Source organism: Anomaloglossus baeobatrachus, chromosome 9 (assembly GCF_048569485.1).
Source record: "Anomaloglossus baeobatrachus isolate aAnoBae1 chromosome 9, aAnoBae1.hap1, whole genome shotgun sequence".
Lineage (NCBI taxonomy): Eukaryota > Metazoa > Chordata > Amphibia > Anura > Aromobatidae > Anomaloglossus > Anomaloglossus baeobatrachus.
The window spans coordinates 215,749,794-215,766,662 of NC_134361.1; the positions used below are offsets into that span (position 1 = coordinate 215,749,794).

At 54.6% G+C, this 16,869-nt stretch overlaps 1 protein-coding gene across 1 annotated transcript in view; it reads right to left on the reverse strand.

Moving 5' to 3' along the window:
* LOC142251551 (ectonucleoside triphosphate diphosphohydrolase 8-like) overlaps positions 1 to 16,869 on the reverse strand; it is a 46,735-nt gene that overhangs the window by 2,086 nt on the left and 27,780 nt on the right. The window contains exons 7-9 of the mRNA XM_075324454.1: positions 2,978 to 3,247; positions 578 to 688; positions 356 to 493 (exon numbers count right to left, since the gene is read on the reverse strand). Coding sequence (XP_075180569.1) covers positions 356 to 493; positions 578 to 688; positions 2,978 to 3,247 — 519 coding nt within the window. The remainder of the gene's footprint in view (positions 1 to 355; positions 494 to 577; positions 689 to 2,977; positions 3,248 to 16,869) is intronic.

The following is a 16,869-nucleotide window of genomic DNA, read 5'->3' on the forward strand; positions in this document are numbered from 1 at the left end:
CCTGTCAGGCCGTGCCTATCTGTCACAGAGGTGTCGGAGTAACTGGAGCAGGGACTTCTAAACTGGCCCTGTGCTGTCCCTTATCCCAGAGGTAGGCTTGATGGTAGCCAGGTCTGGACCGCTAGAGTGACCCTAACTCCTGTCCGAACCCTGATCTAAAACCCCCTTTCTCGGACCCCAGTGCTGTAACCCAGCAGTGATGACCACTAAGCCACCAAATGACCCTTTACGCACCTCAGAGCACCACCACTTATTCCAACACAATCATATGTAACGAAAACCACCAAAAACTGCCTTCTGGTGTGAACAAGGGCTCATTAATACATAAGCTGATCTCCTTTTAGACTGCGCTCACCTGTTTCATGAAGCTGATGGATGTCCAGGACTCCTCAGTGAATTTATAGGCCTCCAGCAGCAGAGACAGAATATAGTTGGCATTAGCGCAGTAATCTCGGAGACGATCTGGTCTTTCCTTCGGGAAAGTCGACTGAAGCTGCGAACAATAAAAAAAAGTCCATACAATGAAGACGTGTGATCACTTTGTACATGTTATGTCTCCACCAGAGGATCACTTTACCTCGCTCCAGTCTCGGGCGCAGTAAGTCTCCACCGCACTCTTCACTGTAGACAAACTCTGTCCTGAGGTCAGGTTGAGAAAGTCAAATGTGTAGAAGAAAGCAGAGAAAGCCTGAGGGGGGGGGACACAAACACATTCCCATTAGAGGGCTGCCAATTTAAAGGGAATGATTACATTGTGAAGTGTCCCGATTCCTCTGTGCAGTGTATCTTGCACACAGATAATGCTCTGCTGCGCCTTCCTGAACTACAGAGCCGGCAGTGACATGCTTTCTTTGTGCAGAGCATCTTGTATTTGGAGATGCTCTGCTGTGTTTCTCTGAGCACTAGCTGACAGGTTGTTTGACAGCGCAGGATTCCATGCAGGTTCTGGGAGGTGCTGATTACTCAGGTGTTCCACCTTCATGGTAATGGTTTCATTACTGAGCATGCTCTCCCAGAATCTGGCCAGTCATACTGTCTGGAACTGTAGTTGTGCTCTTGGCTTGTGTTTGTGCTTGTGTTCTGATCTACGTTTCTTGACCTCGGACTGTTTACTGACACCTCTATGCCCACTCCCTGTTCTTGTCGTTACCTCCTGGCTTCTGACCTCGTCTCTGTCTGCTCCCTGAATCTAGTACGTACTCTCCTGGAATTCTGATCCTCGGCTTGTGACTTGACTGTTTTACTGCTTACTCCCTGTGTTCTGTCCTCCTGATTCCTGATCCCAGACCCATCTCTTCTCGCTCCCTGTTCTTGTAATTTCCTCCTGGCTTCTGACCTTGGACCGTTACCTGACCACATCTGTGTCTGCTCCCTGAATCTAGTACGTATTCTCCTGGAATTCTGATCCTCTTCTTGTGACTTGACTGTGTTACTGTTACTCCTTGTGTCCTGTCATCTTGATTCCTGATCCCATACCCATCTCTTCTTGCTCCCTGTTCTTGTAATTTCCTTCTGGCTTCTGACCTTGGACCGTTACCTGACCACGTCTCTGTCTGCTCCCTGAATCTAGTACGTATTCTCCTGGAATTCTGATCCTCTTCTTGTGACTTGACTGTATTTCTGCTTAATCCCTGTGTTCTGTCATGTCCTGTTTCCTGACCTCGCCTTCTCTGACTACCCTTCCATCTATACTATCCGTAAGTAGTGACTAGCATCACATGAAGTAAGCCCATCATTTGCCCTGAGAAGAAACATGGCTGTAGATCCAAAATCTCTGGGCTGATGTTTTCAGAAATACTCTCTTAAGAAATATGTAAATTAGGTGCTCGGTGCACCATGGGCGGTCCAGAGCTTTTATTCTGGCCACTCTGCTCCTCCCCAATTTATTGATGGACAGTGCGCCCCTACATGAATCCAGATTGCCCCAGAATAGGCGTACAGCAGCCTTTCTTCTGGAGATGGCCAAACCTTCTGATATATTGGGGCCCTCAGCACCAGTGGATGGAATACAATTGTGTATGACAAATCAATTGCTCATGCTCTCTATAAACTAGAACATTTAAAGAGGACCAACCACTAAGATTTTGCTATATGAGGTAAAGGCAGTGCCATACTGGCACTAAGATGATGAATCCAGGCATACCTGTTGTAGAAAGATCGGATGCTTGGTTGATGAAATATCTTTAATCAAAGTTGCAGAAATGCACTTCACTTTGATGGGTGCTACCGGGCCGGGCCTTTGTAGGTCGGGTTTTTGGCGTTCATTCCTCCTCCAGCGTCCTCCTGGCTCGCCCCCTTGAATATCGCGCTGCTGTTGTTGGCGGCGCATGCGCATTGCCACAGTACTTACGCCTTCATTAAAATGGCACCGGAGTCCGCACATGCGTGTACTGGTTGGCGGCGCATGTGCATTGCCACAGCAATTACGTCTTCATTAAAATGGCGCCGGAGTCTGCGCATGCGTGTTCTGCAGTCTCCGGTGCCATTTTATTGAAGACACCGCGGTGAAGACTATGAGAGGCATCGGGAAAAAGAAATATCTGCGCATGCGCCAATGCCTCTCATAGTCTTTAGTGCAGTGTCTTCAATCAAATGGCACCGGAGATCACGGTACGGGCATGTGTGGACTCCGGCGCCATTGTAATGAAGACATAATTACTGTGGTAATAGCGGCGAGGAGCGATATTCAAAAATAGAAAAGGGGAGGAGCCAAGAAGAGGAATAAACGCTGAGGACCCGACCCACAAAGACCCACCCATGTTGCAGTCGTCACTCAAAGTGCAGGGCATTTCTGCAGCTTTGGTTAAGGATATTTCATCAATGAGGCATCCGATTTTTCTACAACAGGTATGCCTGCGATCAGTATCGTAATGCCAGTATGGCACCGCATTTACTTCTTGTAGCAAAATCCTGGCGGTTGGTTCCCTTTAATGTCTTCATGAGAATAAGGGTTAGTGTAAATCACAAAGTTACTTACAAAAAAGTTTCCAGCGACCGGCGGCTGATAGACTCCGTCAAACGAGCAGAACGAATTACCAGTGCAGGAATTAAAATCATAGATGGTTTTGAGAACTTGAGAGCACTCGGTAGCATTGCCGGTTCCCTTTATGCTGAATGTTGGTGTGGACGGTGTGGACGGGGCAAACTTCTCAGTGCAAGGACTGTCATACAGAGACTGCACCTCCAGGGTCTCCTCATAGCCCTTTGGATAACAAGGAATGTTCACAGGATCAGCGAGGTCCTTTCCCTGGAAAAAGAAAGTATTGAACATTCTATTATTTAATATCATACATCCCTCCATCCTTCCCTCCATCCATCCATCCATCCATCCATCCCTCCATCCATCCATCCATCCATCCCTCCATCCATCCATCCCTCCATCCCTCCATCCATCCATCCATGCAACCTTCCATCCATCCATCCCTCCATCCAACCACCCACCCATCCATCCATCCCTCCATCCTTCCATCCATCCATCCTTCCATCCATCCATCCCTCCATCCAACTATCCATCCATCCCTCCATCCATCCATCCATCCCTCCATCCATCCATCCATCCATCCCTCCATCCATCCATCCATCCATCCATCCATCCCTCCATCCATCCATCCATCTGTCCATCCATCCCTCCATCCATCCATCCCTCCATCCATCCATCCCTCCATCCATCCCTCCATCCAACCACCCACCCATCCATCCATCCATCCATCCATCCCTCCATCCAACCACCCACCCATCCAACCATCCCTCCATCCTTCCATCCATCCATCCTTCCATCCATCCATCCCTCCATCCAACCACCCACCCACCCATCCATCCATCCCTCCATCCATCCATCCATGCCTCCATCCATCCATCTGTCCATCCATCCATCCACCCCTCCCTCCATCCATCCATCCATCCATCCCTCCCTCCATCCCTCCCTCCCTCCATCCCTCCATCCATCCATCCCTCCATCCCTCCATCCATCCCTCCATCCCTCCATCTAACCACCCTCCCATCCATCCCTCCATCCCTCCATCCAACCACCCTCCCATCCATCCTTCCATCCATCCATCCCTCCATCCAACCATCCCTCCATCCTTCCATCCATCCATCCCTCCATCCAACCACCCACCCATCCATCCATCCATCCCTCCATCCATCCATCCATGCCTCCATCCATCCATCCATCCATCTGTCCATCCATCCATCCCTCCCTCCATCCAACCACCCACCCATCCATCCCTCCCTCCATCCCTCCCTCCCTCCATCCAACCACCCTCCCATCCATCCCTCCATCCAACCACCCACCCATCCATCCATCCTTCCATCCATCCATCCATCCTTCCATCCATCCATCCCTCCATCCAACCACCCACGCACCCATCCATCCATCCCTCCATCCATCCATCCATGCCTCCATCCATCCATCCATCTGTCCATCCATCCATCCCTCCCTCCATCCAACCACCCACCCATCCACCCATCCATCCATCCCTCCATCCCTCCCATCCATCCCTCCATCCAACCACCCTCCCATCCATCCATCCATCCATCCCTCCATCCAACCACCCACCCATCCAACCATCCCTCCATCCTTCCATCCATCCATCCCTCCATCCTTCCATCCATCCCTCCATCCTTCCATCCCTCCCTCCATCCTTCCATCCCTCCATCCCTCCATACTTCCATCCATCCATCCCTCCATCCTTTCATCCCTCCATCCTTTCATCCCTCCATCCTTTCATCCCTCCATCCTTTCATCCATCCCTACATCCATCCCCCCATCCCTCCATCCCTCCATCCATCCTTCCATCCATCCCTCCATCCATCCCTCCATCCCTCCATCTAACCACCCTCCCATCCATCCCTCCATCCCTCCATCCATCCATCCCTCCATCCCTCCATCCATCCCTCCATCCCTCCATCTAACCACCCTCCCATCCATCCCTCCATCCCTCCATCCAACCACCCTCCCATCCATCCTTCCATCCATCCATCCCTCCATCCAACCATCCCTCCATCCTTCCATCCATCCATCCCTCCATCCAACCACCCACCCATCCATCCATCCATCCCTCCATCCATCCATCCATGCCTCCATCCATGCCTCCATCCATGCCTCCATCCATCCATCCATCTGTCCATCCATCCATCCCTCCCTCCATCCAACCACCCACCCATCCATCCCTACCTCCATCCCTCCCTCCCTCCATCCAACCACCCTCCCATCCATCCCTCCATCCAACCACCCACCCATCCATCCATCCTTCCATCCATCCATCCATCCTTCCATCCATCCATCCCTCCATCCAACCACCCACCCATCCACCCATCCATCCATCCCTCCATCCCTCCCATCCATCCCTCCATCCAACCACCCTCCCATCCATCCATCCATCCATCCCTCCATCCAACCACCCACCCATCCAACCATCCCTCCATCCTTCCATCCATCCATCCCTCCATCCTTCCATCCATCCCTCCATCCTTCCATCCCTCCCTCCATCCTTCCATCCCTCCATCCCTCCATACTTCCATCCATCCATCCCTCCATCCTTTCATCCCTCCATCCTTTCATCCCTCCATCCTTTCATCCCTCCATCCTTTCATCCCTCCATCCTTTCATCCATCCCTACATCCATCCCCCCATCCCTCCATCCCTCCATCCATCCTTCCATCCATCCCTCCATCCATCCCTCCATCCCTCTATCCCTCCATCCATCCCTCCATCCATCCATCCCTCCATCCATCCATCCCTCCATCCTTTCATCCCTCCATCCTTTCATCCCTCCATCCTTTCATCCCTCCATCCTTTCATCCCTCCATCCTTTCATCCCTCCATCCCTCCATCCCTCCATCCATCGCTCCATCCATCCTTCCTTCCTTCACATGTGGATGAGATTTCAGAAATCTCATTCACTTTTCTGGAACTGTAAAATGCTGCATTTTCTCTGCAACTCACATGTCAAAAATGCAACGTGTGAACAAGCCCCTACACAGGCCAGAAACTGGAACAAGCGCTGCAAAGAACACTCGGCTTTGTCTTTGCAGACCAGCAATCAACGGACAAACTATCAAAAAGCTACTTTATAGGATGAAATGATTTTTAAGCAATCTTATAGAGTATTTCTTTAAAAAAATATTACAGGCTCTAAATAGTGATGCTGATCGTTTGGGGTTCAGGTCTTAATACCAATCGATCCATACACCACTCTGGAGTGCGCTGCTCCGGCATGCTCCATACACTGCTCTGGAGTGAGCTGCTCCTGCATGCTCTATACACTGCTCTGGAGTGCGCTGCTCCTGCATGCTCCATACACTGCTCTGGAGTGAGCTGCTCCTGCATGCTCCATACACTGCTGTGGAGTGCGCTCCTCCTGCATGCTCCATACACTGCTCTGGAGTGCGCTGCTCCTGCATGCTCCATACACTGCTCTGGAGTGAGCTGCTCCTGCATGCTCCATACACTGTTCTGGAGTGCGCTGCTCCTGCATGCTCCATACACTGCTCTGCAGTGTGCTGCTCCTGCATGCTCCATACACTGCTCTGCAGTGTGCTGCTCCGGCATGCTCCATACACTGCTCTGGAGTGCGCTGCTCCTGCATGCTCCATACACTGCTCTGCAGTGCGCTGCTCCTGCATGCTCCATACACTGCTCTGCAGTGCGCTGCTCCTGCATGCTCCATACACTGCTCTGCAGTGCGCTGCTCCTGCATGCTCCATACACTGCTCTGGAGTGCGCTGCTCCTGCATGCTCCATACACTGCTCTGGAGTGCGCTGCTCCTGCATGCTCCATACACTGCTCTGGAGTGCGCTGCTCCTGCATGCTCCATACACTGCTCTGCAGTGCGCTGCTCCTGCATGCTCCATACACTGCTCTGGAGTGCGCTGCTCCTGCATGCTCCATACACTGCTCTGGAGTGAGCTGCTCCTGCATGCTCTATACACTGCTCTGGAGTGCGCTGCTCCTGCATGCTCCATACACTGCTCTGGAGTGAGCTGCTCCTGCATGCTCCATACACTGCTGTGGAGTGCGCTCCTCCTGCATGCTCCATACACTGCTCTGGAGTGCGCTGCTCCTGCATGCTCCATACACTGCTCTGCAGTGCGCTGCTCCTGCATGCTCCATACACTGCTCTGCAGTGCGCTGCTCCTGCATGCTCCATACACTGCTCTGCAGTGCGCTGCTCCTGCATGCTCCATACACTGCTCTGGAGTGCGCTGCTCCTGCATGCTCCATACACTGCTCTGCAGTGCGCTGCTCCTGCATGCTCCATACACTGCTCTGGAGTGCGCTGCTCCTGCATGCTCCATACACTGCTCTGGAGTGCGCTGCTCCTGCATGCTCCATACACTGCTCTGGAGTGCGCTGCTCCTGCATGCTCCATACACTGCTCTGGAGTGAGCTGCTCCTGCATGCTCCATACACTGCTCTGGAGTGAGCTGCTCCTGCATGCTCCATACACTGCTCTGGAGTGCGCTGCTCCTGCATGCTCCATACACTGCTCTGGAGTGCGCTGCTCCGGCATGCTCCATACATTTACTCTCGAGTGCGCTGCTCCTGCATGCTCCATACACTGCTCTGGAGTGCGCTGCTCCTGTATGCTCCATATACCACTCTGGAGTGCGCTGCTGCTGCATGCTCGATATACCACTCTGGAGTGCGCTGCTCCAGCATGCTCCATTCACTGCTCTGGAGTGCGCTGCTCCGGCATGCTCCATACACTGCTCTGGAGTGCGCTGCTCCGGCATGCTCCATACACTGCTCTGGAGTGCGCTGCTCCTGCATGCTCCATACACTGCTCTGGAGTGCGCTGCTCCTGCATGCTCCATACACTGCTCTGGAGTGCGCTGCTCCTGCACGGTCCATACACTGCTCTGGAGTGAGCTGCTCCTGCACGGTCCATACACTGCTCTGCAGTGCGCTGCTCCTGCATGCTCCATACACTGCTCTGGAGTGCGCTGCTCTGGCATGCTCCATACACCGCTCTGGAGTGCGCTGCTCCGGCATGCTCCATACACTGCTCTGGAGTGCGCTGCTCCTGCATGCTCCATACACTGCTCTGGAGTGCGCTGCTCCTGCACGGTCCATACACTGCTCTGGAGTGAGCTGCTCCTGCATGCTCCATACACTGCTCTGGAGTGCGCTGCTCTGGCATGCTCCATACACCTCTCTGGAGTGCGCTGCTCCGGCATGCTCCATACACTGCTCTGGAGTGAGCTGCTCCTGCATGCTCCATACACTGCTGTGGAGTGCGCTCCTCCTGCATGCGCCATACACTGCTCTGGAGTGAGCTGCTCCTGCATGCTCCATACACTGCTGTGGAGTGCGCTGCTCCGGCATGCTCCATACATTCACTCTGGAGTGCGCTGCTCCTGCATGCTCCATACATTCACTCTGGAGTGCGCTGCTCCTGCATGCTCCATACACTGCTCTGGAGTGCGCTGCTCCGGCATGCTCCATACATTCACTCTGGAGTGCGCTGCTCCTGCATGCTCCATACATTCACTCTGGAGTGTGCTGCTCCTGCATGCTCCATACACTGCTCTGGAGTGCGCTGCTCCTGCGTGCTCCATACACTGCTCTGGAGTGCACTGCTCCTGCATGCTCCATACACTGCTCTGGAGTGCGCTGCTCCCGCATGCTCCATACACTGCTCTGGAGTGCGCTGCTCCTGCATGCTCCATACACTGCTCTGGAGTGCGTTGCTCCTGCATGCTCCATACACTGCTCTGGAGTGCGCTGCTCCTGCATGCTCCATACACTGATCTGGAGTGCGCTGCTCCTGCATGCTCCATACACTGATCTGGAGTGCGCTGCTCCTGCATGAGCCATACACTGATCTGGAGTGCGCTGCTCCTGCATGAGCCATACACTTCTCTGGAGTGAGCTGCTCCTGCATGCTCCATACACTGCTCTGGAGTGCGCTGCTCCGGCATGCTCCATACACTGCTCTGGAGTGAGCTGCTCCTGCATGCTCTATACACTGCTCTGGAGTGCGCTGCTCCTGCATGCTCCATACACTGCTCTGGAGTGAGCTGCTCCTGCATGCTCCATACACTGCTGTGGAGTGCGCTCCTCCTGCATGCTCCATACACTGCTCTGGAGTGCGCTGCTCCTGCATGCTCCATACACTGCTCTGCAGTGTGCTGCTCCTGCATGCTCCATACACTGCTCTGCAGTGTGCTGCTCCGGCATGCTCCATACACTGCTCTGGAGTGCGCTGCTCCTGCATGCTCCATACACTGCTCTGCAGTGCGCTGCTCCTGCATGCTCCATACACTGCTCTGCAGTGCGCTGCTCCTGCATGCTCCATACACTGCTCTGCAGTGCGCTGCTCCTGCATGCTCCATACACTGCTCTGGAGTGCGCTGCTCCTGCATGCTCCATACACTGCTCTGGAGTGCGCTGCTCCTGCATGCTCCATACACTGCTCTGGAGTGCGCTGCTCCTGCATGCTCCATACACTGCTCTGCAGTGCGCTGCTCCTGCATGCTCCATACACTGCTCTGGAGTGCGCTGCTCCTGCATGCTCCATACACTGCTCTGGAGTGAGCTGCTCCTGCATGCTCTATACACTGCTCTGGAGTGCGCTGCTCCTGCATGCTCCATACACTGCTCTGGAGTGAGCTGCTCCTGCATGCTCCATACACTGCTGTGGAGTGCGCTCCTCCTGCATGCTCCATACACTGCTCTGGAGTGCGCTGCTCCTGCATGCTCCATACACTGCTCTGCAGTGCGCTGCTCCTGCATGCTCCATACACTGCTCTGCAGTGCGCTGCTCCTGCATGCTCCATACACTGCTCTGCAGTGCGCTGCTCCTGCATGCTCCATACACTGCTCTGGAGTGCGCTGCTCCTGCATGCTCCATAGACTGCTCTGCAGTGCGCTGCTCCTGCATGCTCCATACACTGCTCTGGAGTGCGCTGCTCCTGCATGCTCCATACACTGCTCTGGAGTGCGCTGCTCCTGCATGCTCCATACACTGCTCTGGAGTGCGCTGCTCCTGCATGCTCCATACACTGCTCTGGAGTGAGCTGCTCCTGCATGCTCCATACACTGCTCTGGAGTGAGCTGCTCCTGCATGCTCCATACACTGCTCTGGAGTGCGCTGCTCCTGCATGCTCCATACACTGCTCTGGAGTGCGCTGCTCCGGCATGCTCCATACATTTACTCTCGAGTGCGCTGCTCCTGCATGCTCCATACACTGCTCTGGAGTGCGCTGCTCCTGTATGCTCCATATACCACTCTGGAGTGCGCTGCTGCTGCATGCTCCATATACCACTCTGGAGTGCGCTGCTCCAGCATGCTCCATACACTGCTCTGGAGTGCGCTGCTCCGGCATGCTCCATACACTGCTCTGGAGTGCGCTGCTCCGGCATGCTCCATACACTGCTCTGGAGTGCGCTGCTCCTGCATGCTCCATACACTGCTCTGGAGTGCGCTGCTCCTGCATGCTCCATACACTGCTCTGGAGTGCGCTGCTCCTGCACGGTCCATACACTGCTCTGGAGTGAGCTGCTCCTGCACGGTCCATACACTGCTCTGCAGTGCGCTGCTCCTGCATGCTCCATACACTGCTCTGGAGTGCGCTGCTCTGGCATGCTCCATACACCGCTCTGGAGTGCGCTGCTCCGGCATGCTCCATACACTGCTCTGGAGTGCGCTGCTCCTGCATGCTCCATACACTGCTCTGGAGTGCGCTGCTCCCTGCACGGTCCATACACTGCTCTGGAGTGAGCTGCTCCTGCATGCTCCATACACTGCTCTGGAGTGCGCTGCTCTGGCATGCTCCATACACCTCTCTGGAGTGCGCTGCTCCGGCATGCTCCATACACTGCTCTGGAGTGAGCTGCTCCTGCATGCTCCATACACTGCTGTGGAGTGCGCTCCTCCTGCATGCGCCATACACTGCTCTGGAGTGAGCTGCTCCTGCATGCTCCATACACTGCTGTGGAGTGCGCTGCTCCGGCATGCTCCATACATTCACTCTGGAGTGCGCTGCTCCTGCATGCTCCATACATTCACTCTGGAGTGCGCTGCTCCTGCATGCTCCATACACTGCTCTGGAGTGCGCTGCTCCGGCATGCTCCATACATTCACTCTGGAGTGCGCTGCTCCTGCATGCTCCATACATTCACTCTGGAGTGTGCTGCTCCTGCATGCTCCATACACTGCTCTGGAGTGCGCTGCTCCTGCGTGCTCCATACACTGCTCTGGAGTGCACTGCTCCTGCATGCTCCATACACTGCTCTGGAGTGCGCTGCTCCCGCATGCTCCATACACTGCTCTGGAGTGCGCTGCTCCTGCATGCTCCATACACTGCTCTGGAGTGCGTTGCTCCTGCATGCTCCATACACTGCTCTGGAGTGCGCTGCTCCTGCATGCTCCATACACTGATCTGGAGTGCGCTGCTCCTGCATGCTCCATACACTGATCTGGAGTGCGCTGCTCCTGCATGAGCCATACACTGATCTGGAGTGCGCTGCTCCTGCATGAGCCATACACTTCTCTGGAGTGAGCTGCTCCTGCATGCTCCATACACTGCTCTGGAGTGCGCTGCTCCTGCATGCTCCATACACCGCTCTGGAGTGCGCTGCTCCTGCATGTGCCATACACTGCTCTGGAGTGCGCTGCTCCTGCATGCTCCATACACTGCTCTGGAGTGCGCTGCTTCTGCATGCGCCATACACTGCTCTGGAGTGCGCTGCTCCTGCATGCTCCATACATTCACTCTGGAGTGCGCTGCTCCTGCATGCTCCATACATTCACTCTGGAGTGTGCTGCTCCTGCATGCTCCATAAACTGCTCTCGAGTGCGCTGCTCCTGCATGCTCCTTACACTGCTCTCGAGTGCGCTGCTCCTGCATGCTCCATACACTGCTCTGGAGTGCGCTGCTCCTGCATGCTCCATACACTGCTCTCGAGTGCGCTGCTCCTGCATGCTCCATACACTACTCTGGAGTGCGCTGCTCCTGCATGCTCCATACACTGCTCTGGAGTGCGCTGCTCCTGCATGCTCCATACACTGCTCTGGAGTGCGCTGCTCCTGCATGCTCCATACACTGCTCTGGAGTGCGCTGCTCCTGCATGCTCCATACACTGCTCTGGAGTGTGCTGCTCCTGCATGCTCCATACACTGCTCTGGAGTGCACTGCTCCTACATGCTCCATACACTGCTCTGGAGTGCGCTGCTCCTGCATGTGCCATACACTGCTCTGGAGTGCGCTGCTCCTGCATGGTCCATACACTGCTCTGGAGTGCGCTGCTCCTGCATGCTCCATACACTGCTCTGGAGTGCGCTGCTCCTGCATGCTCCATACACTGCTCTGGAGTGAGCTGCTCCTGCATGCTCCATACACTGCTCTGGAGTGCGCTGCTCCTGCATGCTCCATACACTGCTCTGGAGTGCGCTGCTCCTGCATGCTCCATAAACTGCTCTCGAGTGCGCTGCTCCTGCATGCTCCATACACTGCTCTGGAGTGCGCTGCTCCCGCATGCTCCATACACTGCTCTGGAGTGCGCTGCTCCTGCATGCTCCATACACTGCTCTGGAGTGCGCTGCTCCCGCATGCTCCATACACTGCTCTGGAGTGCGCTGCTCCTGCATGCTCCATACACTGCTCTGGAGTGCGCTGCTCCTGCATGCTCCATACACTGCTCTGGAGTGCGCTGCTCCTGCATGTGCCATACACTGCTCTGGAGTGCGCTGCTCCTGCATGCTCCATACACTGCTCTGGAGTGCGCTGCTTCTGCATGCGCCATACACTGCTCTGGAGTGCGCTGCTCCTGCATGCTCCATACATTCACTCTGGAGTGCGCTGCTCCTGCATGCTCCATACATTCACTCTGGAGTGTGCTGCTCCTGCATGCTCCATAAACTGCTCTCGAGTGCGCTGCTCCTGCATGCTCCTTACACTGCTCTCGAGTGCGCTGCTCCTGCATGCTCCATACACTGCTCTGGAGTGCGCTGCTCCTGCATGCTCCATACACTGCTCTGGAGTGCGCTGCTCCTGCATGCTCCATACACTGCTCTGGAGTGCGTTGCTCCTGCATGCTCCATACACTGCTCTGGAGTGCGCTGCTCCTGCATGCTCCATACACTGCTCTGGAGTGCGCTGCTCCTGCATGCTCCATAAACTGCTCTCGAGTGCGCTGCTCCTGCATGCTCCATACACTAATAATGAACAGGAGAACAAGAGTAAAGTGCAAAAAATAGACAAAATTTATTGAATACACAACAAGACATAAAATTCATTAAAATAGAGCACTACCAGTATATCCTGGGGATGCCAATATAGAATAGACCAGTTTAAATGGCCAAAACAGATCAAAGATACATGCAAGTCGCAGTCTATAGAAATGTGGCTACAGCTGGCCTGAACAAATCACAAATATTGGGAACATACCCAATAACCAGGGAACTGTTAAATGGAAAATAAATAGAGGTCAAATCAAACCGTGATTGCCCACCATGTTAGGGTGGGGAATCATGGTGATGTCACTGGCTGCGCTGCAAATAATCATAGAACAATAGCAGGGAATAAACATACCATAGCTATATAGCACAAGTGTGCCATTACGATGTATTCCCTTACCTAAAGTGCTGAAGTGCAAGTTACACAAATGCCGGACAGCCAGGCGTAGACACAGACAGTTCCTATAGGGTAGGGAAAGGCATCCTCAGGTGTCAAAAGGTCTCCATCCAACGCGCGTTTCGCGGGGATAGCTTTTTCAAGGTGGAAAACCAAGGTACCTTGGTTTTCCACCTTCCACCCCCTACCCTATAGGAACTGTCTGTGTCTACGCCTGGCTGTCCGGCATTTGTGTAACTTGCACTTCAGCACTTTAGGTAAGGGAATACATCGTAATGGCACACTTGTGCTATATAGCTATGGTATGTTTATTCCCTGCTATTGTTCTATGATTATTTGCAGCGCAGCCAGTGACATCACCATGATTCCCCACCCTAACATGGTGGGCAATCACGGTTTGATTTGACCTCTATTTATTTTCCATTTAACAGTTCCCTGGTTATTGGGTATGTTCCCAATATTTGTGATTTGTTCAGGCCAGCTGTAGCCACATTTCTATAGACTGCGACTTGCATGTATCTTTGATCTGTTTTGGCCATTTAAACTGGTCTATTCTATATTGGCATCCCCAGGATATACTGGTAGTGCTCTATTTTAATGAATTTTATGTCTTGTTGTGTATTCAATAAATTTTGTCTATTTTTTGCACTTTACTCTTGTTCTCCTGTTCATTATTCCTGTCATGAGTAGTGCTGGCACCTACCCTGCCGTATTGAGGGAGGCTTGGTGCTCATTATCTAATGGCTCTTGGTGTGAGTTATGTTATATTAATGCTCCATACACTGCTCTGGAGTGCGCTGCTCCCGCATGCTCCATACACTGCTCTGGAGTGCGCTGCTCCCGCATGCTCCATACACTGCTCTGGAGTGCGCTGCTCCCGCATGCTCCATACACTGCTCTCGAGTGCGCTTGCTCCCGCATGCTCCATACACTGCTCTCGAGTGCGCTGCTCCTGCATGCTCTATACACCGCTCTGGAGTGCGCTGCTCCTGCATGCTCCATATACCACTCTGGAGTGCGCTGCTCCGGCATGCTCCATACACTGCTCTGGAGTGCGCTGCTCTTGCATGCTCCATACACTGCTCTGGAGTGCGCTGCTCCGGCATGCTCCATACACCGCTCTGGAGTGCGCTGCTCCGGCATGCTCCATACACTGCTCTGGAGTGAGCTGCTCCTGCACGGTCCATACACTGCTCTGGAGTGAGCTGCTCCTGCACGGTCCATACACTGCTCTGGAGTGCGCTGCTCCTGCATGCTCCATACATTCACTCTCGAGTGCGCTGCTCCTGCATGCTCCATACACTGCTCTGGAGTGCGCTGCTCCTGCATGCTCCATACACTGCTCTGGAGTGCGCTGCTCCGGCATGCTCCATACACCGCTCTGGAGTGCGCTGCTCCGGCATGCTCCATACACTGCTCTGGAGTGAGCTGCTCCTGCATGCTCCATACACTGCTGTGGAGTGTGCTCCTCCTGCATGCGCCATACACTGCTCTGGAGTGCGCTCCTCCTGCATGCTCCATACACTGCTCTGGAGTGAGCTGCTCCTGCATGCTCCATACACTGCTGTGGAGTGCGCTGCTCCTGCATGCTCCATACATTCACTCTGGAGTGCGCTGCTCCTGCATGCTACATACATTGACTCTGGAGTGCGCTTCTCCTGCATGCTCCATACACTGCTCTGGAGTGCGCTGCTCCGGCATGCTCCATACATTCACTCTGGAGTGCGCTGCTCCTGCATGCTCCATACATTCACTCTGGAGTGTGCTGCTCCTGCATGCTCCATACACTGCTCTGGAGTGCGCTGCTCCTGCGTGCTCCATACACTGCTCTGGAGTGCACTGCTCCCGCATGCTCCATACACTGCTCTGGAGTGCGCTGCTCCCGCATGCTCCATACACTGCTCTGGAGTGCGCTGCTCCTGCATGCTCCATACACTGCTCTGGAGTGCGTTGCTCCTGCATGCTCCATACACTGCTCTGGAGTGCGCTGCTCCTGCGTGCTCCATACACTGCTCTGGAGTGCCGCTGCTCCTGCATGCTCCATACACTGCTCTGGAGTGCGCTGCTCCTGCATGCTCCATACACTGCTCTGGAGTGCGCTGCTCCTGCATGCTCCATACACTGCTCTGGAGTGCGCTGCTCCGGCATGCTCCATACACCGCTCTGGAGTGAGATGCTCCTGCATGCTCCATACACTGCTGTGGAGTGCGCTCCTCCTGCATGCTCCATACACTGCTCTGGAGTGCGCTGCTCCTGCATGCTCCATACACTGCTCTGGAGTGCGCTGCTCCTGCATGCTCCATACACTGCTCTGGAGTGCGCTGCTCCTGCATGCTCCATACACTGCTCTGGAGTGCGCTGCTCCTGCATGCTCCATACACTGCTCTGCAGTGCGCTGCTCCTGCATGCTCCATACACTGCTCTGCAGTGCGCTGCTCCTGCATGCTCCATACACTGCTCTGCAGTGCACTGCTCCTGCATGCTCCATACACTGCTCTGGAGTGCGCTGCTCCTGGATGCTCCATACACTGCTCTGGGAGTGCGCTGCTCCTGCATGCTCCATACACTGCTCTGGAGTGCGCTGCTCCTGCATGCTCCATACACTGCTCTGGAGTGCGCTGCTCCTGCATGCTCCATACACTGCTCTGGAGTGAGCTGCTCCTGCATGCTCCATACACTGCTCTGGAGTGCGCTGCTCCGGCATGCTCCATACATTTACTCTCGAGTGCGCTGCTCCTGCATGCTCCATACACTGCTCTGGAGTGCGCTGCTCCTGCATGCTCCATATACCACTCTGGAGTGCGCTGCTACGGCATGCTCCATATACCACTCTGGAGTGTGCTGCTCCTGCATGCTCCATATACCACTCTGGAGTGCGCTGCTCCGGCATGCTCCATACACTGCTCTGGAGTGCGCTGCTGCGGCATGCTCCATACACTGCTCTGGAGTGCGCTGCTCCTGCACGGTCCATACACTGCTCTGGAGTGAGCTGCTCCTGCACGGTCCATACACTGCTCTGGAGTGCGCTGCTCCTGCATACTCCATACACTGCTCTGGAGTGCGCTGCTCCGGCATGCTCCATACACTGCTCTGGAGTGAGCTGCTCCGGCATGCTCCATACACTGCTCTGGAGTGAGCTGCTCCTGCATGCTCCATACACTGCTGTGGAGTGCGCTCCTCCTGCATGCTCCATACATTCACTCTGGAGTGCGCTGCTCCTGCATGCTCCATACACTGCTCTGGAGTGCGCTGCTCCGTCATGCTCCATACATTCACTCTGGAGTGCG